Source organism: Triturus cristatus, chromosome 8 (assembly GCF_964204655.1).
Source record: "Triturus cristatus chromosome 8, aTriCri1.1, whole genome shotgun sequence".
In the NCBI taxonomy this organism is placed as follows: Eukaryota; Metazoa; Chordata; class Amphibia; order Caudata; family Salamandridae; genus Triturus; species Triturus cristatus.
Window position 1 is genome coordinate 74,261,960 of NC_140591.1, and position 24,996 is coordinate 74,286,955.

Sequence of the window (24,996 nt, forward strand, 5' to 3'; positions counted from 1 at the left end):
TTGTTCTTGTGATTTATACCTTCAAAATGTGGGGACACATAAATTAGAAATCCCTCAAAATAGTAGAGAATACGTTTCTAAGAAGACTTATCTCGGTGTCCCAGAGTTCTGCTGTTTCTTTTTGTCATGAGGAAGTTGGTTTGAGTTATTTGAAAGACTATATAGCGGTCCAACCGCTGTTGCTCTAGTTGAAAATCTGGAAGAACCCAGAGGCTGCCCTCTGCGGCACTATACTGACGGACTGCATGAAGTTGGATAATAGCTTAGACATCCCTTGGCTTAGATATGTCAAACGGGTGTTCCAGAATACTATGCAAACCCCGACATGTTAAGCAGTGTATCACCTGCCCCTATAAAGTCACTTTGTTATCAAAGTTATGTCCGGGCTGGCTCCACATGTAGTGTGACTGGTCAGCCAGGGCGCCTCTCACAACTGCAAAGAGAACCTGCCCTGTACTTACAAACTGACCTATACGAAAGAAGGGAATTTCTGCTGATAAGGTCCAGCTTAGAAACCGTACATTTTTTAGCTGCTTTCCCTATCCAAGGCTCGTGGTTTGCTTCACTCCCTGTTTGTCCGTGTGATAACTGCTCACCTCAAAGCACAGCGCACCTTAGTCTCTTCTGTAGATTTTACACCCCACAGAGGAAACAGTTTGTTCGCCCTTTATTACTTTCTGCAGGGATTATGAATTACAAACTGGCAATGGAGTTTTTACTCTCCCTAGGAACAACTGAGATCATATATTGTATTTTAAATTATCTTTTTAAGATACGTAGCAGATACTGATCATTTTAACATCTGTAAATTCTGTGTATGTGTACTTGCTGTCTCTAAATGAAAATGTGTGTGTACAACTTTTCATTGCTCTTTTAGAGTCGAAATAAAGTATTCTTGACTTGACCTTCAAAGTGTGTAGCGGAAAGCCAAGCCCGCCGATAAATGAGCCCGTTTTACACAGTGTGGAAACCAGAGTGCAAACACCATCTTTACTCCTCGAGATGCCGGCCTCCAGGCCAAGCACAGATGCAAACATCATCTTTACTCCTCGAGATGCCGGCCTCCAGGCCAAGCACAGATGCAAACACCATCTTTACTCCTCGAGATGCCGGCCTCCAGGCCAAGCACAGATGCAAACACCATCTTTACTCATGGAGATGCCGGCCTCCAGGCCAAGCACAGATGCAAACACCATCTTTACTCCTCGAGATGCCGGCCTCCAGCCAAGCACAGATGCAAACACCATCTTTACTCCTCGAGATGCCGGCCTCCAGGCCAAGCACAGATGCAAACACCATCTTTACTCCTCGAGATGCCGGCCTCCAGCCAAGCACAGATGCAAACACCATCTTTACTCCTCGAGATGCCGGCCTCCAGGCCAAGCACAGATGCAAACACCATCTTTACTCCTCGAGATGCCGGCCTCCAGGCCAAGCACAGATGCAAACACCATCTTTACTCCTCGAGATGCCGGCCTCCAGGCCAAGCACAGATGCAAACACCATCTTTACTCATGGAGATGCTGGCCGCAAGTCCAAGCACAGATGCAGTTGGGTTGGAGACGTATCTTGTTCTGTGTAGCATCAGATATCATTAATGCTATGGGGATGAATAAGCCTAAAATCACATAATCCATGCTTCCGGTGATGTCTTCCTAAACGAGCAACAAGGCAGTAATGTCCTTGAGGCAGTTCCACCGGTGCTGGTAGGAACTGGAACAGCAATAACAGTCTTCATTATTGAACGTATGGCGCCCTGCAACGAATTTGGGAGATTTTTTACGGAACAGTCCATCCTACACACTGCAGGGTTGAATCACTGAAAGCAGCAGTGCCTGAATCCTGGAGCGTGATGAGATCTCTGGAAGTGTTCCTTGACCGCTTTGGACAGCTATCTCCAGGTGTCCTCAGAAGGGAGGAGCCCCTGCATGCCCCCAGGATCCTTAACCCCACCTGCATACCTTCTGTCCTGCAGGCTCCTCAGATGTGGAACCTCTCAGTGACTTAGGAGCTGGCTGATGGAAAAGGACCAGACTTGGAGGCAGAATATATGCCATGGTGCAGCTCGATCAAACCGCTAAGAGCACCCTGAAAGTCACCAGCTAGAACTCTCCACTGGTGATGCTTCAGTGACCAAGCAGAAGAGACTATAAAGAGAGATGTGCTCTATTTTCTAGCACTGGCAAGAATTTGAGAAAACTCTTGCTTGCTACACTCTCTGTGTAGGTCCTGGGCAGCCTTCCAGAAGTCCCCCACAACCAGTAGGGAAGCCTAAATTTCATAAATGTAAAGTTCCTGGGTTGAGCATGCCCACTCTGAAAGGTCACAGCCCCCTGCACAGCAGAGGCTGCATTGGTAGTGTCACAAGGCTGCGGGCGACCTGCTGCAGCTCCTGGCCAAGGATATGAAAGGCACGGCATGGTGTGGCCACCTGGCAGTGAGCAGTTTGAGGCTAACAACAGAATGGGTTCCCATCCCTGACTGAAGAGAATCTGGTAGCTTCTATGGCATTGCTTATGCACGGGCCATCATCGAGACAAAGAAGATAGTTTGCACATAGGAAATAATAATACACACAAGAACATGGAAAATGATTGACAGAAAATCTGTGTTATTGTAATCGAGACTACATTGAGCTAACTGTTTAGAAATTATATCTGCTCCACCCATGCCTATGGGTAATTATGTTTCGGATATGTACTGTTGATTACATCTTGTTGTGGAATTTTTAAATGTAATGATTATTGTTTTTCATGAATTATCAATCATGTTATGAAGAATCATGAATAAAAGAAAAGAATCGGGATACTAACTTTTCAAAAGAAGAAAGTTGTTGTGTTGTCTCTTGTATAAAAGAAATTTCTACTTTGTCTTCCCGAATATGCATTTTGCTTTATAAGATAAAGATTTTTGATAAATATAAGTATTAAGTATAGTTACTGTGCTCCTCTACCTTTGTGCTTTACAGTTATGTTTTATAGTTCTTCAAGCCAAAGAAAATTGAACTTGGGTATGTTGGTTGTCTGGCGAGAAAAAGCAAAAATAATTGGACACCATCTGCAAGTGTGAATCCTGGCATAGCAGTGGGTAGGTGGAGCTGTGTCTGCAAGGGGTGAAGCCTGTACTCTAACCAGAATTTCATGGTGTTTGCCGCACGTCTCTCATGAGACATGTATAACCTGCTGAAAACCTTTGGACATACTTTGAGGTTCATAATTTGCACATGGGAAAATAACACATGTGCAATTCGCACTGGACTTTGGAATCCTATTTTAGGTCAAATGGAAATCTTCAACCAAAAGAGAATCATCCCTGTAGTTGTACTCAAGACCAGAGGAAGTGTTTTGTCAAGATTAGGTAACGATTCACCTAGCCAAGGTAAAGTAACCTGCCCACATGGAATAGGTGCAGGACTGTGACCTATCACCATTGTACTTTGAGTTTGCTATTGTCATTGCTTTGGTATGAAGATAAATACAAGTTAGATTTACTGGGGGGGGGGGGGCTTCTGGTAAGTTGTTATGATCTGGGACTTCCATCCCAAGAATGGCAAGTGGCTTCTGCCCATGGGCTGGGTTGACTTCCCCATGTCCATACCTTCTCAACTTGTGTATGAACCAACTGGTTAGGACTCAACTGGCACAGCGTTGGATGATGGAATTTTTGTTGAAGGGAAGATTAGAGGTGCCTATTTCAGAATACAGTCGCTTCGTGTAATTGATAAGCCCCCAGGGCCCATTCACCCTCAACAATCTGGTGAGAGGCCATTCAGGTGAGACGCAAAATCCTGGACGCTCTCCCTCATTTGAGTGTCTTTCATAGCCGCAGCCCTTGTATAACATTTCAGTCATGTTTGGAAAGATTGATTAACTAAAGTTATCAGCACTCCAGCTGAAGTGAATCTTTCATATGTGCCTTGGATGTTTCTTTGCTCCATTAGTAGTGTGGAAGCACTGTATTAAGCAGGATCACATTCCCCAGTGGAATGGAAGGAAGGGTGTCATCTGTACTGCAAGTGATCGAGGTTGGATAAGACCAGGGTTTAGACATGGCTCATGGAAGGCGAGGAAGGGTGTCATCTGTACTACAAGCGATCAAGGTTGGATAAGACCAGGATTTAGACATGGCTCATGGAATGCGAGGAAGGGTGGCATCTGTACTGCAAGCGATTGAGGTTGGATAGGACCAGGGTTTAGACATGGCTCATGGAACACGAGGAAGGGTGGCATCTGTGCTGCAAGTGATCAATGCTGGATAAGACCAGGGTTTAGACATGGCTCATGGAACACGAGGAAGGGTGGCATCTGTTCTACCAGTGCTCAAGGTTGGATAGGACCAAGGTTTGGACATGGGTTGTGGAAAGCGAGGAAGGGTGTCATCTTTACGGCAAGCGATCGAGGTTGGATAGGACCAGGGTTTAGACATGGCTCATGGAACACGAGGAAGGGTGGCATCTGTGCTGCAAATGATCAATGCTGGATAAGACCAGGGTTTAGACATGGCTCATGGAACACGAGGAAGGGTGGCATCTTCAGGTTCAGGTTTTAAACAAGGTAAGATTCCCCCACTGTCTCGTCAGAACCATGTCCAAGGAGCTCGACTCAGAACTCCTGTAAGTTCACTCACCTAATAACGGTCTTTCGCTCTTTCAGATCGCGTATACCCTAGACTTCTAAATCGTTTAACGCTTCGTGCCTTAAACCTCAAGACCAAGGTACTCATTTATTTTACTCTTTTTTTCCTTACCCCGCCCCGCTTGACAGCCATCTCCTGATAGTCTTCTCATGGGTTACAGCACATTGTTTCATTACAACAGAGTCACCTTTCTGGTGGAGGGTTTACTTGTTCACTTTTATGTCGTTCTTACAGAACCACCATTCACTCTTCACTGCTTGTGTAAAATGAAGTACAACATTGCTTTTGATAAATTGACGCTAGTACATCAATGTAAAGCATATATATTTTTTTGTTTATGTTGTAGAAATTGAGCCCCTGAAGAAGAGCCAGTTTAGGCTCGAAATGCATTGGGCAGCAAGATAAATATTTTGAAAATCTCATTTATTTAAACCCTTGGATTGAACAAGATGAACTTTATGGACATTCAATGAATAAAATTGGAATGTATTCATAACAAGGTTTTGTTAATCGTCGAATTGTTCAGTGAATTTGATGTTTACGAAAATGTGAAAAAATCTTTTTATTACAAAGTTTGTGATTATAACAAATGTAGAAAAACTAATAGGTACTTTCACCAGCCAGTAACAGTGCGTAGAGGTCGGGTCTCACTGACCCCGAAATTGTTGAGCATAGTTGGCATTCATGACTGTTGCATGCCCCCTCTGCAGCACACTTGAATTTAAAAAGGTTTAAGATTGTACAAAGAAACATTAACCTTTCAAATTAAAACCAGAGTGTGCCTCTCCCACCAATATTGTTATAAGAATGCAACCTGCCTGTAATAAGAAAATGATGTCACTCATAATAACTTATTACAAGTGAGTAATGATGTCATCATACTTGATACTGCTTGCTCCTACTGGGTTTCAGAGTTCCTTCCTGACCCCAAATAAAGAGGCATGGAGATACCTGCCATCCCAGCATGCCTCGTCCTCACTCGCTACTCTCATACACACTGGAAATTGCACACAGGTCCGTTGAAGCAGTCAACTGGTAGGCCATGCATGCTTGCCACATTGATTTGTGAGTGGGGCCATGTATCTGGTGATATAAATGGCTGCTTTACCCGAAAGCAGCACAGAGGATGACAACCACCTAAATATCATGTTTTTTATGATGGGATCTTCCTTCAGTTAGCTCCTAAGGCCCTCACTCAATCTGCCAATGCTGCCAGCTCCTACCCCACAGCACCTAACTTAAGTTGTACTGCTTCTGGATGCTTCACAGTATAAACCCTCATAACTGGGGTCCAAATGAGTAATGTCAGTGATGCGTTTTCCCCATGTTCATTTCCATAGGGGCTTTCGAAAGAGCTACAGCCCGAACCTCTGAACGGAATAACACCACATTTGACAGAAAGGTAGCTGTTGAGTCAGAGAAGTGCCTTTTCCTGATCTGGTGTAAATTCATTCAGTAGTTGAGGGGCTATTAAAATAAATTAAAATGTGTATATATAGGGACCAGAAGGCTACGCGAACCCTCCTGATCTCATGCTGGGACCAGATTGGCTGGCAACACTTCAAACCAGGAAGTGTTGGCAGCCATCTTGGAACTCCGCTTCAGCAGAGTCCCACAAAATAAGTTGAAAAAAGAGCATGGTAGGAATAATCTGACCCCCTGGGACTCTAGGGGGGTCCCGGAGGGACTGGGAAAGTACCCCAAAAAAAAGAATTCAGGGGGAGCCACAGGTCTTGCCCCAAAAAAACAAAGAAGCATGGGCTCCTGCGCTTCTCTATTATTTAGCTCCAGGGTGTGATGGTTTACGGGGGCATGCGGGCTTAAATGAAATAATATAGGAGGGGAGTGCACAGGGCTCCCCTCTTTGTGCCCTGGGACCGCCCCCTCCTTGGGGCTTATTGAAAAGAAATTGTGGGGTCTCCACCTCCCCGGGATATTGCGAAATGAATCGGGGAGGTGCTTCGTCGACTCCCCCGTGCCCCAGGGACCACCACCTCTGAGGGCTATTTTATGTATAATTGGGTGGGCCTCACGGATTACCCCCCACCAGGGACCACTACCTCCCCAGGGCCAAATAGTATTTGTAAAATGGGTGGAAGGGGCACGCAGCCCATGTCCCGGGCCGTTCTCGGCCCCGGGGACCGTCACCTCCCCGAGGCAGGCCCTACTACGTCAAAAAAAATGCAAAGTACCTACCATGGCTGCCGAGCAGCAAAAGACGGTTGAGGTGTTATATGGGCCCCATTGTTGTGATTGGAGGACGGACTACCTACTGTTGAGCTGGTAATTATTTCCTGTGGGTTTTCCAGATTTTTTCTACAACCCTATTTACTGTTTATATGTTTACAAGGCTGCTATTGCATAAAGCAGAGAAGAGAATATTCTGAAGCCTCCTGGCCTGTCATTGAATCTCTTACACAAATACACCTTCAGAACACCAAGCCGTGCTAGACCTGCTTCTGTGTGAATCATACATGCAACATGAGGGTATCATACACGACGTTTATTAATTCCATCTCTATATCACTTCTGAGAAAAAAGCGCTTGTGTCATTTGTAGTTTGCTGAGACATAAGACTCATTTGGCTGTGCGCCATGGTTTAATTCATTATTAATAACCTGCCCGCAGAACACCTGGTTTCAAGCAGGGCCTTTGCTGGCACAAATAAACATGTCATATTCAATGAATTTCTAAAAAAGCAAATTGGTCAGTCGCCATTTTCTTCCGCAGACGTTTGCTTCTCTTGTCCTTGCCTGTTAATCTGCCTCCTTGCTCCATGCCAGGCTGTTATTAGTCCGTTGTCTAGCTCGCTGCCTCTATACCTCCTCTATGCTCGTGCTGGAGGGTGTGACGTGCTTCTCTACCAGTGTATCTAGAGAGCAGATGTGGCGGCACATCAAAGCCACATGGCAGCCATCTTTAATTATGATAAAGACTAAAACCTGAGGGATAGTCACTGATTCTACCAGAATCGTATTAGGAAATGGGCTAGGGAAGAGGTCTGTGCCTAATGTTGTATAATATTCTGGAAAATAATTCCCAAAGTCCAGACTTCTTTTCAGGGCATGTTGCACCATTTTAATTCTTAATCCATAAATATAATCCAAACAGAAAAACAGACAACACGTGTTTCGCCCGATGGCTCATAGGCTGAAGGCTTTCTCAAGGCAAGAAATCTTGTGTGGTCATATGATTAGCGGTTTGGTCTGCCTATCATCTCTGTGGTCCCAAGAGAAATTTCTCTCGGGACCGTGGATTATATTTCTAGATTAAGAATTAAAATGGCTCACCATGCTCTGAAAAGTAGACTGGATTTTGGGATTTTTTTTTTCCGGAATATTATTGAACATTAGGCACAGACCTCCTCCCTAGTCCATTTCCTTATCTAAAATGTAGTGGCTCGTGGGTGTAGCAATTTGGGTGGCGTGTGCCAACCGTATTTCTATTTTCTATTTCTATTTTATTTACTTATAGAGTGACCGAATCACCCCATCAGGGTATCCCCGCGCTAGGACCGCCATAATAAGCATAGGAGGAATAATCAGAACAGTGAGGTTTTCAGCAACTTTCTGAATGCCAGATAGCCCGTGCATTGACACAACTGAAAGGGGAGTTTATTCTAGTAGTGTGGGGCCAGATGGTTGAAAGGCTTTGCAACCTAAACAGGTTTTTTTAAAGCACAGAACTTGGAGCAGTGCTTTGGCTCCAGAGCGAAGGGGTCTGGAAGGAACATATTTAACACATTTGTCGTTTAGGTAGCTGGGGCCTAGGTTGTTTAATGCTTTCTATACAATACAACAGATCTTAAATTTGATCCTCTTCCATACTGGTAACCAGTGTAGTTTTTGAAGAAGAGGGAGCGATGCAGTTCTGGGGGGGGCATTGGTCACCAGGCGGTCCGCAGTGTTCTGGACCACCTGCAGTTTGTTTATGAAGCTTTCATCTGCTGAGATCAGCAGAGCGTTACAATAGTCTAGACGGCTTAGGACTAATGCCTGAATCAAGGTTTTCCGTGTCGATAATAGCAGGAAAGGGAAAACTCTTCTGACTAGGCTGAGACTATGGAAACATGCTCCAGCAGTGGAGGTAGTATGGTCTCCCAATGTGAGTTTGTGGTCTAATCGAATTCCAAGGTTTTTTACCACCTGTTTTGGACATGGGGCAGAACCTAGTTCCTCTGGCCCCAGCTAGGGGACCACTTCACTGTAGCTTCACCAAACAGCATAATCTGACTTTCTGGCATAGGATATAGGGATAAATCCCAAATTCCTCAATAGTCTCGCCAAGGGAGTAACATAAATGTTAAACAAGGTAGGGCTCAAACATGAGCCCTGTGGTACTTCCTTGGTCACCCTGGTGGTCTGTGAGCCAAATGGACCCAGGTTAATGGTCTGAGTTCTGTCAGACAGAAAGTTAGTCATCCACTTCAAGGCATTCCCTTTAAGGCCTTTGTCTCCCAGTCTCCTAAGTAGAGTCTGGTGGGAGATGGTATCGAATGCTGCGGATAGGCCAAGCAGCACCAAGAGTACTGCTTGACCGTTATCCAACAGCATCCTGATGTTGTCAGTAACTGCCACCAACGCAGACTCTGTACTATATCTGTGATGGAATCCATATTGAGAAGGATCCAAGTAGTTTGAGGATTCAGCGAAATCTGATAAGTGTTTACTAACGTGTTTTTCCAAGATTTTGCTATGTAAGGGAAGTAGGAAAATGGGGCGGTAGTTGGTTACGTCTTCCATGGGGATTTTAGAATTTTTTCAAATTGGGAGAATCTGTGCAGGTTTCCATTCCAGTGGGAGAATGCCTTCCTTCATGGAGTTGTTTAGGAAAGAGCAGATGGGGCCGGCTAGTTGTTTAGATAGTGTGGCAGCTATTTTAGCAGGAATGAGATCCAGTGGGGACCCTGTGATTTGGCGCTTCTTAATAAAGCTTCAGTCTCCTCTGTAGTAAGTATCGGGAAATTCTCCAGCATGTGAGAAATGGGAGCGGCCGGTGGGAGGTCAAACTTTGGGTCAGTCTGAGGGCCCTTAGTCGAGGTGATTTTATTGTAAATCATATCAGTTTTCTGGGTTAGATGGCTTGCTATATTGTCGCACAGTGTTTGAGATGGGGCGGATTCAATGTCACAGGCCTTGGGGTTGGTGAATGTTTTTAGGATCTAGTAGAGAGTCCTCGGAGTGCTCCCTGCTTGTTCAAGTTGGGATGCGATGTGAGTTTTGCGAGCGTTTTTCAGGTTATTATGGTACTGTGTTAGTGCATACTTAAATTTTTTTTGTCTTTTGTGTCATGTGAGCGATGCCAACGGCGTTCAAGTTTTTTACATTGACTTTTATCGAGCCTAAGTACCACGGTGTCTGGCAGTGTTTTATGGTCGTGGGGCACTGTCTCAAAGGAGCTAAGCTGTTCATAGTGGATAGCAGGCTGGAGTTGAAGGAGGCTAGGCGTTCCTCTACATTGTCAGTTTCAGAGTATTGAGGTGGGATAAAAGCAGCTTGAAAATGTGAGGGCGTAAGTTTATGCCATTGTTGATAACTTTTTTTAGGGTAGTATTTGGGGACAGTCTGTGCCTTTGGACCGTTGATACAGAACTCGATGATGGAATGACCTGACCATGTCAAGGGGTACGTTGCCCCGTAAGATATTTTGGGAGAGTTTGTTAGTAATATATCCAGCGTGTGACCTGCCTGGTGAGTGAGCTCCTTATTTATTCTAGTTAGATTGAGTGTGGACAGGTCTGTCAGAAGGGAAGTCGCCTCTGGATTATCTGGGTTTTCGCTGTGCACGTTAAAGTCGCCAAGAAGTAAAAAATTCCTGGCTGATATAACATGTGGGGAAATAAATTCCATAAGCTGTGAGGTGGTGTTAGATAGTGGTCCCGGGGGGCGATATACTAAAGCTACTTTCCAGCTGAGACTTTGGTGTAAATCCATTCTAAAAACTAATTTCTCCAGCTGGTCATTGCAAATTTGGTCTAGGATGGAGATTGTGATGGGGTCCTTGTAAACGATGGTAATTTGGGTCCCGACTCCTTGGCGTGAACCCTAGCACCAAAAAATCCACCCATGGTCTATGTAGCAGAATCGTATCAGGCTTGTGATAGCTAACATTCCATGATTAGAGATCAGTCAATAGCTGACATTGACGGGCAATAGAAACAGCAGCTGGCACTCTATTGCCTACTACTAAATGGCCTCTACTAGCAAATTCTGGGGGTAGTGAATGGTGAAGCTTTAAAACAACCTTCAAGCAATCAAATGTCATTCAGCGTCCAAAGAAACGCCAAATTCATCTACACATAGTCTGGAAAGAGGATCCCCTACGTATTGTAGGAGGCACCGGACAAAAGATTTATGTGTAATCCACACAGCTTGGTGTAGAATTCCTGGAAATTCTACCAGTCCTAACTCAATGCTAAGAGTCAGACTTGCGAGTAAAAATGCAGACAAGTCTAAGGTATCTCAAAGGTTTCGCCGTGAAATGTTCGCATATCGATTAGAAGTTCTGCAACATCAAATTAAGTGGAACCAATACTTAAGACCGCTTAGCACACTCCATATAAAACCAAATAGATACATGTTTGCAGGTAACTCCATCACAAACAACACTAGTGTTCGTACCTCAAGTGGCGATGTCTACATTTTGTCTTTCCATTAGCTTGATAATAGATATTTTTCATTAACCCCTTCAGTGCCCGCCCCTTTCCCCGCCCAGTGCCGGCCGTTGCATTAGCGGGCGGGGTCTATGACGAGCTGGACTCGTCATGGGCACAGCGCCACCGCGGCCCATGACGAGTCCAGCTCGTCATGGGCACTGAAGGGGTTAAGTTGCTAGGTTCAAATGATGCATCACACAGCTCAACTTTTTAACTGAATACATTTACAAAATGATTACATTATTTCAGGATCACTTGTGTACGAAACCTTGTTAGTATGCATGGTGCAAATGTGATTCAGCCCTCTCCCGGCTTGGTGACTTCAATTTCCTTTTTATTTGCTCCTCTGTCTTCATATTGAAATACTGCTGTTTGGCTCATTTTGGGCCTACATTGTCGCGTTTCCGTTTCTCCCTGTTGGTAATTCTTTGGGCACTATCTGCCAAACGCTCAGTCTTTGAGTGTTCTTGCCTCTCTGGTAATTGTGAGAGCCATTTATCCCTGCAGTAGCATTCCCTTCCCCACCACTGTTCTCGCCCGTTGCTTTTTTCTGCCGCCATGCTTTGCCACCTGCCTTGCAACCGAAAATCTCATCTTGGTGGCTGTTCCTTTTCTTTCCTGGATGCCAAATACTGGACCTTGCTCTTCCAACCTCTCCTAGCCTCTCAACAGATCTAAATTTCCTGTAAACATTTTCAGCCACCATCTACCTTTCCCAGGTCAGTTACCTAAGTCAGCCTTGCGCCATGAAACCCTTCTTGGGCATTTGCACGCTCTACAAATTCCTAATCAATCAAACCCAGTATAACAACTGTATTGGCCAAATGCACATGAACCCGATTTCCAGAATTAATACATTTATAAGAATGAGCTATTACAAATGTCAACAAACCAGAGTCTATAAATGTACGTGAAGAGGATTCAATAATTTTTTACTATATATATCCCATCCGGATTCTGTAAATGTGCAAAAGCCAGATTCCATGAGCATGTAGGAGCTGGGTCCCATCAATTTACAGGCACATATTCTGTAAATGTCACATATCTGCGCGAACTTACTGCAATATTCATCAGATTCCATGTATGACCATGAGCTGTATCCGGTAAATTGGCACAAACTAAAATCTAATACGTATGGACCACAATTCATAAATTTGCATGGACTGGATCCTCTAGATTTCCAGAGATCAAAATTCAGTTATATGCAGGAAGTAGATTCTGTGAATTTGCATGAACCAGATTACCTTAATGTTCACATCTGAAAACTAAAATGTTCATGTACAAAACTGTGTACTGACCAGATTTATAAAATGGGTTGACATTTGAAGGATTTTTTTAATGGCTGCAGTATACTGGTGACAACCTATGGAACCATGCATTTTTTGCAATAGATACACCGGCGTCATGTAAAGGGAATTAACTGTCTATTCTCTTCCTGAATTCTTCTACCCAAAGGAATTGTTCCTTCGATGGCAGGAAAGTACTTACCTAGAGGTGGAAAGGGCTCCTCCTCACATTGATCACAGTGTGTACCAACATGGGCTATAACCCTTTTTGTAGAATAGCTCTTTGTGTCCCTAAGTGTTGTGGAGGGGGTAAGAACAGATGGGAAGAAAGAACAACTAATACTACCTACTTACTGATGGACATAAAGGTTCTCATTCATGAGTGGGTTGCGTCACGTTTGCACCACGCAATGTGGTACATGTGTGACGCAAACTTCTAACTCAGATTTCAAAAGTCACACAAAGCCATTTAGCTCTGGGTAGGCATTCCCTGGGCGTTGCGGGGGTGTTCCAATGCAACTCCCCTGTATTTTTCAGCATCCTCAGATTTACAAGAATTTGTAAACCTGGGTGTTGCAAAGTCATCCTGTGCCCTGGGCACCCCAACATTTTGCTGACTGGTACTGGTGGTAACTGACTCTGACTGACCCTGATCTCTGCATAACCAGGCCCGGGGCCAGTGCTATACTGAAAGAGACACTTAGAATACAGTGAAAACACCTACATACACTAGGGTACACTAAGGGTTGGGGTACCCCTGTGATTGGCATGATCTACCCTATAAGCCCCTAGACTAGAAGAAAAGTGGATGCCGTCACACCTAGATTCAAGGATTTGGCACAAGTACTTGCTAGGCGTCAGCTGGCAATGGCCTGGAGGACCCATGGAGACCCTAGGGTACAGAATTGGTGGCTGGAACTTCACAAGTGGACTTATTGTGAGGGAGCAGTATTAATGAGGTAGATTAAAAGGGAACTCAGGCCTGGACATTGAACAGAGGTCTGGAACCGAACAACACTATGCATACCCCAGCTAGGGAATGATGGGCAGATATTGCACGATGAAGCTGATGGGGGCTCATCATGAACAAGTATGAATGCCTTTACAAGCAGGGAATAGCCTGACTGCGTCCGGCATGAACCCGCACCAGATTAGGAAGGAATTGCAGTACAGAAAAAGAGCCCACCTCAAAGCCAGCTCTAAAAATAGAGTCCTCAATGATTATAAGCCACACAAAGCAATTCAACAATTGTACATAAAGAATTGTAACAAAACTTTTTTTTTATTTATATTGCAAATGATATTTTTTTCCCTTTTTCATCATCCATGTATTTGTAAATATTCAATGTGTATACTTGGTCAAACATATATTTGCAACAGACTCATAGCCTCCCACCCATCACAAGCATATCTCTCAGGCACTCATCATAAATAGATATCATTCATATCCAATTACTGCACTCACTCATCCATATTTTAAAAACGAAAGGTGCATAGAGCCTTCACATGGAACATTCTTAGGTAGATAATGCTAAGTTCAGGTCATTGAAACACAGTGACAGAGAAGATCAAATTAAAGATGATTCATCTAACATGACAACATGGTATGTATGATATACATTCACATTTTTCTTTTTATATACATATAATACTAGTAACTTAGAATAGCTTCGAATTCTTAGTTGGTGTCCCCAAGAGGCACATTTCGGTGCTGGTGATCAGCCAACCACCCACCTTCTGGATAACTACTGAGCACCCAATAGAAACAAGGGATGGAGGGAGGAGAACAAGGTGTCCTTGATATAGATTCAATCTAGAATGGAAAAAACTGCTATCAATATCAATGGAATTGCAGCTGCAAATCAATATGTAGAGTTGCAGCCCCCAGGGTAGAGAACATTTTTGCCCGTACTCCCGTCTGTTCCTCTTTATTTAATATATCTATCAGAGAACACTTACATACAAGTAATTCAGTCTCAACACGATATGCCAAATACGCCTCCCGCATTTAGGTTTCCTACTTACCCTCCTTTCTCTTACCATATATTTCCAGTGTTTGTTGATCCTTCCTTACATCAACTCTATGTATTGATTTGGAGCTGGAATTCTGTTGATATTCAGGTTCGGCCTCACTTTGTCTCTAAGTGCATGTCTGCCGCCTTTTTCTACTTATGTACTAGGGTCACCACTCACTTGGGCTCCCTCACTTACACAGTAATGTGTCAGTCACAATAGGAATATTCACGATGAGGTAGAGGGTTATTAGGGAACTTTCGTTCATAGCGAATGAAGGGATATAAGGGAACACATTCTCACAAGGAGTTTGATATGGGTGCAAAGTGAATGTATAATATCACAACTTGGGATAAATGTTTATGAATGATTGCAGGTTTGATTGAGTTTGTATGTTGTCTTGTCAAGTAGTTCCTACTAATCCTTAGGAAATATGCATATTTAGAATAACATAAACTAGGGGCTTGTGCCAAGACTGATTACGGACCCCCAGCAGGATATGTTGGCCTATAGACCAACTAGCTCTCAGTGCCACTGTTTTATGTGTTCCTTGTGGTAGACGCAACATTGCTGTTGCCCACAACCGCAGACGACGATCCCAGAGGCTCACCTCGATGCTGGTTTATGGAGCAAAGGTGATTACATCCAATTCCCACAGCAGCCGCTGAGGGAGTTGTTGTTACCCATAAGTGATCCGCGGAGCTGTTGTTCACATCACTAGGAGGTGAAGCATCCATGGGTGGCTCTAAGAATGAATTGATCATCAAAGGAATACGCTGGGGACAACAATATGCGTGGGCCTTTAAAGGGTCCATCAGTATTTCAATGTCCAGTGGTGCAACCAATTCTGATCTGAGACATATTTCCAGGACACATTTGTGGCTGCAAAGAAGACAGCGGTAGACAAGTTGTATGCAATCAAGCCAGACACGCCTGAAGGAAAATAATCAATGTTTGTTCAGTTCTTGAAGCCCAGGTGTGTTGAAGTAGGATACCATGCACTCATGGCAACGCAGCACCAGCAGTGATGTCTCCATTCCTGATTGAACTGGGACATACATTGTGGAGCAGAAAAATTAAAAATCTGAATTTCCACCAGAAGTAGCAGGACCAGCTTGAGCCTTCCAAAAACGCTTCTCAACACTGAGTGTATGAAAGATGGTATAACTCTGAAAATCGTCTGAAAGGTGCTAACCAGACCAGAGCAGATACAAGCAAAAAAAAAGTGCACTATTCTCTGTGTATCAGACATGGTAAAGATACTGCGGACCGGCTCCCTAAAATGCAGCGGGAAGTTAGTGTGGAGTAGTGTCTGTATCTTAGACGAGGACCTGGCAACCTGGGGATTAAACGTCTCTCTGGCTATAGTTAAAGCCACATCCTTTTGAAAAAGCATGGCTTTTAGTTTGCTCAAAGAATCAAACTGTATGGCAGAAACATTATTGGCAGAAACATTAATCGAAGGCCATAGCGTTGCCTCACTATCTGTTTGGCAGGTGGAAACAGTACTTGTGTGCAACAAGTCACTATGGAATTAACCTTTACTAGATAAGCGCTGCACGGTCCCATTCCGCAGCAACCTTGATCATTCAGCGTCAAATAGCTCCCATTCGAGAGCAGCTGGAACACCTCATGAATCACAGCAGCTGGATAACCTTTCAGCTAACAAGACAAATTTGCTACTGAAGAATTTAATACCCTGTGGAGAGAAATGTCCTTGCAGACTAAGGAACCGCCTAAAGCATCCTCACAATCAGAACTGCTAAGGAAAACCATTGTGTCCCCATTCCTGCATCTTAACCTAAACAGTAATTACCAATACTCATGCACATAACCTTCCCCTAGCGCTTCCTTTCTGCCTACCTGTTGTTATTGGAGACAGTATTGGAATTGGAATGTCGTGACTGGTAGGGTGATGTAACCATGGATTTTCCAGTCTGTGGATGGTGTTTCAGCCACAGTGAAAGGTAATTGGTTTAATTTTTCAATGTGCAACATGATGTATTTCACATCTGTGTGCCATTATTATCTGTCTTTCTGTTAGATCATATGCCAAAAACAGACATGGATTGTTGATGGAACGCCATGGCACGAGGCCAGAATGTAACATTTGTAAACATCCAGTACAGTATTACGATTGACCATAATTGTGACAGGCCATGTTGGAAAATAGACATGTCTTGCTGTATTATGTCAATTGCGGAAGTCACCATGTTACCCAGTGAATACATTTTGGGTGATAATGTGGTCATACCATTTTCAACCACAGCCAAAGCCTTTTCTAAGTTAACCCTGTTGATCTCTCAGCAGCTTCCTGTTGAGAAATCTGTCACAGCTCGTTGTATATAATTTACAAAAAGCGCTTTTGACTTGGGCTCCAGGGACCTAATAAAAAATCCCTGAGATCCATGTCATCAGAAAGAAGGGACATGCTTCACCTGGGAAAGTGTTGAGGTTTTTAGCCAATCTAGGCATAACTTCCCAACACTATATGCGACACCACCCCCGAATGTTCTGTTTGTACATATTGCTGATCGAGCCTATTGATCTTAAATCCCCCGGTTACCCTGGAATCTTGCATGACAACTATTTGTGTCTATCGGACAAACCCACCATCCCTTTCAATTGGGATCTGATGAATTAAAATAACCATTACGTATCATTGTATCTACTATATCCTCATTGAAGTGTGTTAAGTGCTGCCAATTCTCAAAGTGTGAGAATGCGGGAATACATGGTGTGTTCAAATCCTTAACTTTTGCTATACCAAGACAGGAAGTTTGTAGCACTCTTTTGCTCAGGAAAATCATTTGATGTGCTATCAGGCATGCTCTAAATAAGGGCTCTGTTCCATGAAGCTGCCAATCTTTTGTCCCCCAGACAGATTTAGTGTCTATGGTGTCTTTCCAAAAGTTGAAACCCTGTATAGACAGTTGGGAAATAAAAGAAGCCGAGTATATCAGCTTGGTGTTTGTAAGCATATTTTTCTTTGTAGGTGTAGGTGCAAGCCTATAATAATACAAGGCTGGGTTTGATGTTTCAAAACCTGAAAATAATCTAACTTTTGTGCAAATGTTTTTGAACTACCTTTCAGCGGTGTTGGTCAGTGTTCCCAATGTGTGTAATTATAAACTGCTCGCGGGATACTAGCTTTGTGAAAAAAATGGTGATCATAATGTTGGTAGCAGAACATGTCTCCATAGTTAAATGTACCATCTTAAAATTCATCATTCGAAAATGCAGCTGATTGCTCTAGATTTGCAAACAAATTATGCAGTTTCAATGTCCCAATCTTCAGAGAAAGTACTAGAGGTGATGATATCATTAAGGAAATTGTAAACAAATAAAGAATTTGAAATAATTCATTAGGACAATACACATAATATGATACCCTGCCCAAACAATTCCTTCAGGAACTGTAACTGCTGTAATGTTCACCAGGGACAGGTCGCTCAGTTCACTGTACGATGATGCATGTGGTTTGAGAACCAAGTTCACAAGTTTTACTGCGGAGCGTTCTGGGAGAAAGTGTCCATTCAGAAGTAGGCAAAAGACAGTCACTAAACCAATCCAAAGTACCTGGAAAAGTAATCCAATTGTAATCCATGGAACAAAAAAGTAAGTCTTTTTCAGCCAATGATAGAATGCATATATTCGTAGCTCGAATGGGAGAGGCGGTGTTGGCAGTTCAGGTTCACTTGGATCTGAAGCCAGGCTCCTTCCAGTCTATTCTGGGCAGCTCAGCAGGTTTTGTAGAACTGGTTGATGACTCGATCTGTGGCATGTAATTTTTTCGAATTGAAATTTCTGTACTTGTGATTGCACAGTTGTAGTTGTTTCAACAAGGAGAAGTATCATTTCATTGTGTTTACAGCTTTTCTTTGGAGAGTGGAGTCTTCAGTCAATATTAAAGCCTCCATCTGAACTTCCGGTACATTAGTGAGAGGAGTGTGGCGGCTACCCAGGAGCCCATGTGGCCTACTGTTGAGAATCAGCCACATAGTGTGGTTTGATCAGATCGATGGAGACAAACATTTTGTCTCGACGACAGGCAAGGAGCGGAAGAAGTGCTATTCTGCTATCCTCAATAGGCAGGACAGGCGTTCTATAAGACGGTCCAAATTCTTTCTTGTCCACTATCTTTTTCTGACTAGGTCCCCAATCTTCAGAACCCAGGCATGCCTAGCAGGAACTACCTTAACTTCTCCAGTGGCAGTGCGTTTTACTTGGGCGTTGCTTTGTAAGGCCCAAAATTCCTTAAGTTCCTGTAAAACAGCCAGACGTTCATTGATGTCAAATGGTGTTTCTGCCACTGTGCTAACACTATCGAGGCCTGGTACCCACATTCTCACACCAAGCAGGTGTTCATGAGGTGTCCGAACCCTAGAGATTTTCTTGGCATTTTGTTTAGTGCCCTCTGGACACCATATAGATGATTGCCCCAACTGCCACCCGAGCCTAGTACCGAGCTAGTAAGGAATTGCTTTAAGTCATGGTTTTTCCTCTCAACCACCAAATTTCCCTCAGGATGGTAGGGGGAGGAGTACTACAATGCCACACCCAAATTTTCCATGGCTTCTTTGTGAGCCCGAGAGCTAGACGCCTGACCCTGGTCGGAATGTAGTCTGTCAATTGCGTATGTCCCCATAAAGACTTGTAAATCCTTTATAAGAGTTTGAGCGTCAGCTAAGCACTGTGGCCAAATGCACAGCAATCTGGCACATAAATCCACCGCCACCAAGATATACTTGTAAGCCCCATCTGATTGTAAGGGGCCGCAGTGGTCCAAATAAACACAAGCCAAAGGCTTGACTGAGATCAATAGAGGTGTCTGTGCGGGACGTGCTACAGTGGAGCCTTTCATCTGCTGGCAAATGTTGCATTTAAGGACAGTCCTTGGTCTATTTTGATAGACCAGGCCACCAATAGTGGTGCTTCAGTAATGAAACTGTAGCAGTAATCTCTGCATGAGCAGAACCCAGTCTCTCGTGTGCAGCTAGTATTAGTCTTAATCTATGATCAGTGTTTGGTATAACTCTATCCCCCACTCCTGTAATCTGAGCATACAGAATATATTGTGCATCCAACTTGTAAGAGTGCTTGAGTGGAAAGCCTTTAGGCAGGGCTGATCTGTCGCATGTGGAATTAACTGCCACCATAGTTGTTCCGTCTATCCTCGTACTTAGGCGTGTTATTGCGGCAATAGCAGCAGTACAAACTGATGCCTTGGCGGCTTTATCCGCCATCAAATTCCCTTCAATGTGAACGCCAACACGTTGATGACCCAATGTATCGATAACATGAGACCGTGTCAGGCCTTCTTTCAGCTTTGCCACTTGTTCCCAAAGCATCCTGTGCTTTAATGTGCAACCTTTGGAATCCCTAAATCGGTTCTGGCCCCAATAATGTAAATATTTGTTATAAGACTGGACACAGTAAAATGAATCACACACAATTAGTGCGGGGAATTCACAATGAGTATTTTGAAGTGCCAGTATCAGAGCTTTTAGTTCCGCCAGCTGCACCGTATAGTCCCCTAGGGACTGAGTGTGTATTTTCCCAGGACAAAACTTTCCGTCATGCATGCGCCCTTTTACAATTGCGCATGCTGAGGAATATTGCTGTTTTGTTCCTACGGCCAGCTGGGCAGAACCATCGGTATAAATGATACATTCATATCGATCTAGAGGCATAATTTAATTCGGCAGAGGATATTCTTGTTTGTACTGCAAGAATGCTTCTGCTTGTAATGTAGTCAAATCTGTAATCGACATCTGTTTCAGTGAGAGAGTTAGCCCACTGAATCCATAGTGGATATAGTGCTTTAGTATTTGGGATGCTTGCTTTTGTAACAGCCTCTAGGGTCGGTACTGGGGTCATGACAATTATGCATTTCCCCTGCGCTAGTGCTCTCTCCCTCACTATAGCAGTCTGTACTGCTGTGAGTATTTTCTCATTTGATGCAAAACGTATTTCAGCGTTTATGCACAAATGTCATTTGTATGCAATAGGGACTGTATGGCCTTCATTGAAAGCGATATATGTGTACCCAGTTGGTCCAGCGACTTCGTGGATCACCAGGTTAGTGGTGTTAACACATGTATGTAAATGTTTAAAAAATATCATGTCCACTTGTACGGAATGCAGAATGTCTGTATGTTCCTGTGTCCAATGATGCACTGAAAAATCAGGTATAATTAAGTTGTAGACCTTTCAGCGTAATCCAAAATGTATGTCCTGCCAAAATGTAAAAATCCTTAAATGGATTGTAGTCGTTGGAGTAGTGTACATTTTTCTAAAAACGGTGCCGCCAGGCTTTTCCTTTCACTTGACAACTCATACCCTAGAAATAGGTCACTGAGGTCAGCAATTTCAGATTTTTTTAAATTCAATGTGTAGCCCAGATGAGCAAGCCCAAGGAGTATGTGGTTCACCCTAGCCAAGAATTCCATTAATTCCTCGTCAGTCAGATAGATGTCATCTACATAAGACAACATTTTGAAGTAACTCTGTTACCCTGACTGAAAACAACCCAGGGATATGAAAACCTAGCACTGAGAATGCTCTCAAATACCTGCTCCAGGTGCTATATTTTAGTAGAAAAATCCATTTGAGATATCTAATGTTGTTTTGTATTTATTCCGCATGATGTTATTCATTAGAGTGGCACTATGTGTATTTTGTACTGCAAATGTGTGTGTGAATTATCGGGTTTCATTACTAGAAACAAGGGATTATTCATAGGTGAGGTGCAATTCTCTATCACACCCTGGTATTCAAGTTGTTCTTGGATCTCCCTGACTTGTTTCTTTGCTTCATGCTTTATTAGGTATTGTCTCTGTGGTTGAGGAATCAAGTTCAATGGGATTTCATGATGAGGTGACGTATCATCCCGCCGAATATGATTGCAATAAAGTGCAGGAGCTAGTGTTAACGCCCACTCCTGCGCGTATGAATTTTGAACTGAATCTGGTACGAGGTTGGACAAAGCAGGTAAAATAACTTCTTCCCCCATTGGGCAATCCACTACAAAATCAGGTAGTCTATCCTTTTCGGCCAAAAGAATGTTGTAACCATATGTCAGGTTCTCCCAAAAGTGACCCTTTACTTGCCTGGGTATGTCACCCTCCATTTGGAGTGTTATTTTGTATAAACGATGTGGGACACTTACCCTTATCAGGTGTTTCCACCGTGATATGCTCACTCAGCGCTATTGCCGCCAAATAATCCATCACGTTCCGGCAACGTATTGTGACTTCTACCGCAGAGTCCTCAGTAGTCTGGGTATTTCTAAAATAAATCTCGGCTGCCTTCTCCTCTTTAAATTGAGGTTTAGAAGTCTTTTGTTTATCTTCCTGTTTAATGATGTAGCCCGAAGTGCGATGTGTCACCCTTTTTGGCTTGTCTCTCCCCGAACGCTTTTTGGAAGACTCCTGAAAGGACCGTGTTTCAGTATCCTGATACTTGTCAGGCTTCTTAATATTGTAACAGTTTCTCAAATTGTATCTTCTCTCGGTGTGTTCCTGTTGAGGAGTCACACTGGGTAACTGTGTTTTGTTTAGTTTATTTTTTGTTTATTATCCCATTTCCTCTTTGAAGAATCGGGTGCTTGCTTACCGTTATCTTTTTCAGAATTGCTCTTTCCCAGGTCTGGCTCCCATATTATCTCTACCTAGTGAAGCATATGGTTCTTCGATAATCTTAGGCAATTCTCGCTCCTCGCAAAACTGCCCATCAGTTTCATCTCCAGAGCTGGGACAGGCTCTGCCCCTACCCATTGTAAGGGGCAGACTCATTGTATGTCTGGTATAACTTACTCATTGTATGTCTGGTATAACTGCTATTGAAGGGGTACCATGAGTTCCGGTATAAACCGCAGCAAATAGTGTACCCCAAGTGACACAATCTTTTATCGGGGGAGCAAATTGTTTGTATTCTGTAGTTTTCCTGCAGGCCCATATGGGGAAAAATTGCTTCAAGCTGCGCTGTCTTTTGTGCTATCCAGAATGGGATTTTCTCCAGGCTGGTGGGAATCTGTCCCATAAAGGCGTTCAGTGTTTTGGCGCTAATACCTGTAGTAGCCAATTGAAGTTGTGCAGCCTGAGCAGCACTCTCAGGTTGGACTGTCAATGTTCTCATTATTTATTGTGTAAGATTTCTGTAAATGTTTTCCTTAATCTCTATAAAGTGTACGCATTCCTGCTGCTGTTAAAGTAGCAACGTCTTGATGTGGTGTATATGAAGCTAAGACCGGCCAGGTCGCTCCTTCTTGGCTGAGCGGACCGAGTCTCACGTTTTCTGTGGTATGGGGTAGGGCACCTTTAAACCAATTAATATGTTCTTGGTAAGTTAATGGGACTGCTATGTTCACATATGGGAAATATTCCTCAAGTGGCTCATCTTCAATGTAAGTGTGAAACAACGGTGTACATGCATTTGCAGGCGGTAATTTAACCCAAGAGTTGAATATGTCTGTTCTAAATGCTTTGTGTGCCTCCACCACAAAGATAACATCTCCACCCAATGGCTGGAGGCCATGTTGTAATAATTTCATAGTAATTGTCTGTCTGCAATTTTCTGTAATATTTAGAGCTGCTACCTGCTCTTCAGTGTCCTCACCTGCTTCTCCGTTTACGGACATTGTGTGAAGAGGAAAGCTATTTAATTTAAATTAAGTTTATGGAGATGTGCCCAATGTGAGAACTTCTAATCCTCCAAGCTTGAAAAGCCTACAGCCAATACATAGGGTATACCTACTCAGCTGAGGCAGATTTGTCTCCCACCCACTTTGGATGTCTCCTGTTTAAATGTGAGTAGGGACTCTGAGAAAGCACAACAGAACTACTCCGATTGACTGTTAAATAAGAACCCAACCAACTTTGGTCGCTTTATGTTGTGTAGTTCCTACTAATTCGTAGGGTCTGTGCATTGTTTGGACATCATAAACTAAGGGCTTGGTGCCAAGACTGATTCCGGACACCCCCGCAGGATATGATGGCCTATGGACCAACTAGCTTGCAGTGCCACTGAAAGACCCCCTAAACTACCAGGGAGCCAATAGTTTCTGGCAACCACTAAACATGACAACCCTGACCCCGCAGGGTTAGCGGAAACAGTGCAGAACCTTCCGCTCAGTCAATTGTGCTCACTTATTCTCAGAGAAGTATTCAGAAAATAAATTGTGGGACATTATTAATATATTTATTGCACCAACGTTATTTTTGTATAGAATACATGTGCTGCAATGATTAAAAGAGAGAAGCAGATAAAAGTGATTACAAGTACCAAAATCGTGGTAATCTAAAAATGCGATGTAACAAAACAGACAGGAAATAGTGATTCCCTAAATGCAATTAGGGAATCGCTATTTGTAATTACGACTCCATTCGTTCCCTAAGGGTCTCAGCCCATAAGTGCGAAAGGTCTTGCATTACCTAAATTGCGATCACCTAATAATCGCAAATTAGGTAAAGCAAAGGCAAGGGTGCACGTGGTTCTAAGGCCCTTCTGAATCACCCCAATCAAAAAAGGTGCTCATGTAAGGCACACACATGCCCTCAGCTTGAAGTTGATGTTAATAGCATTTCCTAAATGCACAGTTTGCATTTAGGAAAAGTTTCTTACATGTGCATTAGTGAATCGCAAATTACGATTCGCTATTTGCATTCGCAATTTAGGTAATCGGTAAAAATTACAATTACCTAAATTGAGAATCTAAAAGCCTTTCATACATAAGAAAAGGCCATTTTGCATTCGCAAAGCCCGAATTTTGTGATTCGCACCGTTTCCGAATGCAAAATGCTTTCACACATCTGCCCCATTGTTCTACCATGGTGCTAAGACAATGTCTATATGAGGCAGATCTTCTGTGTGCTGTTTAAACTTTGTTTAATAGGGACTGTGCACTTCATCTTTTGGCCAGAAGAGGGAGTAAAGTTTTATACAAACACTATTGTCAGGGGACAAGTTAGGCCCTTACCTGGAGAAATCCAAAGTGTGGATTGAGCCGGTCTGTCTCCTAGGAGATTATGAACAAGAGCAGCAACTCCCCAGTCCCAACCCTCACCCCCAGGCCAGCAGACCTTGTCTGAGGTTGCTGGGACGTTATATAGTCTGCAAGTGGTTGGTACATGTATACACTGATTGGTGGTTGTATCTGATGTTTCTATTGGATTAGGGTTAGTGTCCTCATTGGTTGTGTATTTGAGTGTTCTGATTGGTTTCTGGGTCTGTGATTCAATCAATGTAGGGTTGGGACTAGGGCTAGGGTTAGGATTTCTATTGAAAGTAGGGACTAGGGCTTCCTGTGTTATTGATTGTTGGGACTAGTGTGGGACTAGGGCTGGGGTTAGGCCTTTAATTGGAAGTAGCGATTAGGGCTTCTGGTGTTGCTTGGACTTGGGTTGG

The 24,996-nt window shown here is 43.5% G+C and overlaps 1 protein-coding gene across 1 annotated transcript in view; it reads left to right on the forward strand.

The window, feature by feature from the left end:
- Positions 1 to 1,186, forward strand: part of POLQ (DNA polymerase theta) — a 580,345-nt gene extending 579,159 nt beyond the window's left edge. Inside the window, exon 31 of the mRNA XM_085621032.1 lies at positions 878 to 1,186. Within this exon, the coding sequence (XP_085477158.1) occupies positions 878 to 904 (27 nt within the window). The 3' untranslated portion in view covers positions 905 to 1,186. The remainder of the gene's footprint in view (positions 1 to 877) is intronic.
- The last annotated feature ends 23,810 nt before the right edge of the window (positions 1,187 to 24,996 follow it).